The 3,000-nt window shown below is 40.7% G+C and overlaps 1 protein-coding gene across 2 annotated transcripts in view; it reads left to right on the forward strand.

The window, feature by feature from the left end:
* Positions 1-2,431, forward strand: part of zgc:101663 (alpha-1,3-mannosyl-glycoprotein 4-beta-N-acetylglucosaminyltransferase C) — a 6,614-nt gene extending 4,183 nt beyond the window's left edge. For both annotated transcript variants that reach the window (XM_027159183.2, XM_027159182.2), the window contains one exon: positions 1-2,431. This exon is cut by the window's left edge and continues 448 nt beyond it. In XM_027159183.2, coding sequence (XP_027014984.1) covers positions 1-670 — 670 coding nt within the window. In that variant the 3' untranslated portion in view covers positions 671-2,431.
* The last annotated feature ends 569 nt before the right edge of the window (positions 2,432-3,000 follow it).

The raw sequence follows: 3,000 nt of genomic DNA on the forward strand, positions 1-3,000 counted from the left end.
GTGGGTGACTCTTGAGTTCTCTAAGCTGGGATACATTGGGAAATTGTATCACTCCAAAGATATCTCTCGTCTGGCTCACTTTCTATTTCTGTTTTACCAGGAAATGCCTTGTGACTTTCTCCTGTCGCACTTCCGCACTTTGTTAATGCAGGACAAGGTCATCCGCTTTAGCCCGTCCCTCTTCCAGCACATGGGAACGTATTCATCTTTTCGTGCAAGGCACAATAAACTCAAAGATGACGAGTTCCATGATAATCCTGCTGATAACCCTCCAGCCTCTGTTTACACTGACATCAAAGTTTTTAAAGACCACACACCAGACAAAGCCTACAGTCAAGGAATGAACTATTTCTGGGGCATGGCCCCTATAAACATAGGGCAGGTCTTTATGGTTGCTTTTGAGAAACCTGTCATCCTCTCACGTATTGTGATTCAGACAGGGAAGGATGGGATCGACGTTCTTCAGTCTGCTGTCGTGGAGCTCTGTAAAACGTTTCTGGTAACAACCAGTGGAGCCCAGTGCACCGAAAATCACAGTTTAGGCGTACTGAAAGACGGACAATTTGACCAGGTGGTGAACAGATCAGTATCATATTTAAATATCAGAGTAACTGCAAATCAGAGTAATTGGGTGATCATAAGAAATATCCAGGTCTGGTTAAAAAAGTGAAGTCGGAAGACGTTTACCGTTATGAAACAGGAATATAAGGTCGGATCTTACATTCAAGAACGCTGTTTTATTTGCTTGGTTACGATAAAAGTCGCTGTTTGAAAAGCGGAACAACGAGCATCGACGATCTGGGAGACCAAAGAAAGGTTAAAAATTTGCCTCATTCCATGAATTTGGAAACAGTCGTGAGTTAAATCAGGACCAAACATGTGCTGTAGCATCTAATGGGAGCAGATTTACAATTTGATATCACAGAATTTTACTAATAAGCTATAGTAAAAGGTACGGTTACATAGCATAGGATTTATAAGGTGTTGTGGAGGGAAAGTAGGTTGAAATGAGCCACAACTCCTATCAGCCTACATATTTGGTGACAGGAAAAGGATCTGCACAATGTATGTATGAAAAGTGCTTTCAGGTTTAATGTTACGGGTTGCGCTGGAAAAAGCGTCAAGAAACTGTAGAGCGTTTCGCCGAGGTAAACGATAGCAATGCCAATGGCGCTGTTTTTATATGTAAAGCAGTCAAAAACAACAGGAACAGGCGAACATAGGACACTGAGCAGGATGTGATCGAATAAATGTGAGAAGGATTTTTGTTTGCTCGACTCTGAGGCGTATTATTATTATTAGGTTACTGTAAACTTACTGTGGTTTCGGTGCTTTCTTAGTGAAAAGGGAGAGGAATATTTGTTTTAATAATGCAGCCTGTGTTTGGTGAAATCTGAGGAAGGCACAATGACCTCAGCATGCGTGACATCCTTGAGTAACTAGCAATCACTACAACAATTCCAGCTTATCTCTGAGCAAAAGACAAAGCAAAGCAAAGTTCTTGGATTCTTTTCCATGTGCTTTTTTCAGGATGCGCTTTTAGTTGTTTTTTTTAACGGGTTGCTCTTAGCATGAAGGAACTTCTACCAACTTAACAACATGATGTTCTGTCATTAACTCAAGCTGCTAGTCGCATATAAATAGACTTTATATCCTCAGCCGTGTTTTGACGGAATGAGGTTTTACCGTCAGCCGACCGCTCTAGGAACAGAAATGCTATTTTATGCACTCATGGATAGTTTTCTATGCAAAACTAACGGTTTCATTTTAAGTTTAAGTTTTATGAAGGAACCAGTGATATTAGGGGATTATATTGGGGTGGTGGAGGCTCAACTGGTGGCTCTGGGTTGTTGATCGGAGGATCGGGGTTCAAGGCACAGCACAGCCAAGCTGCCACTGCTGGGCCCTTGAGCAAGGCCCTCAACCCTTCCTGCTCCAAGGGCGTTGTATCATAGCTGCCCCTGCACTCTGACCCCAACCTCCTCAGTTGGGGTATGTGAAGAAAAGGATTCCACTGTGCTGTAATGTATATGTGGCGATAATAAAGGCTTTTATGCCCCCCTTCTCCTCTTAAACACCAATGCAGTTAACAACAAAGGACAAGAATGTTGAACACTGCCAAGGTTAGAGAGGTTGGGTTATTCCAGGAGGAGACTATCGAAGAGGATATGTATTAATGTTCAAGCATCTTTCTTAACATGCTGAAAAAATGTCATAGACACTGGCAGGAAGGAGAGTTTTTGTTTCTTGTAACATTGACAAGAAGAATGTGGAAAAAGCAGGAGACAATGTTGTCCTCTCAGGGATCAGTGGGGTTTACAACACAAACTTTATCCTATGCCTTAAACTACTGGACAGTCTCTAAATAGGTCTCTTACATTTATAAAATAACTCTGGGGATTTCTGTGGTTCTAATAAACACTGTGCTATATTTAATTTGTCCGTGTTGTTGTGTTTCGTCCTACTTATTATACAATATGTCTAATAAATTATTAAATAAATTGATAAACAAATGATAATTAGAAAATCGTCAGATCACGTTCTGAAAATGGTATAAACCGGCCGAGATACAAAAGCCGCTTTAGATGTCTTTGTGCACGCACACCTGTGACCACATCAAAACAGACTTTTACAAAACAAAAGCTTTTGTATACACGATTGTGTATAATGGTTGTATATTTTTCCCTTGCGCTGCTCTTCCACCTAACAGCCACGACAAGATGGTGACATCAATCAGACCGACACAAAACCTAAACGTCATTGTTTATCCTACTTTAAATTGATCTATCCAGAATACAGACACTCTCAAAAAAATGGACAGAAATGTAATTCTAATACTCTGTAGGATTTTACCCTCAAACGTACCCTTAATATGGACCTTGTAAGTAAACCTACTTAGTGTCTTATGTACAGTATATCAGTGTTTCCAGGTAAAAGGTGCACAATTAAAGGTCCAAAAGATGCAACGTTGATTGATGATACCATCCCAGTGACAAGGCC

The sequence above is a fragment of the Tachysurus fulvidraco genome, chromosome 23 (assembly GCF_022655615.1).
Source record: "Tachysurus fulvidraco isolate hzauxx_2018 chromosome 23, HZAU_PFXX_2.0, whole genome shotgun sequence".
Lineage (NCBI taxonomy): Eukaryota > Metazoa > Chordata > Actinopteri > Siluriformes > Bagridae > Tachysurus > Tachysurus fulvidraco.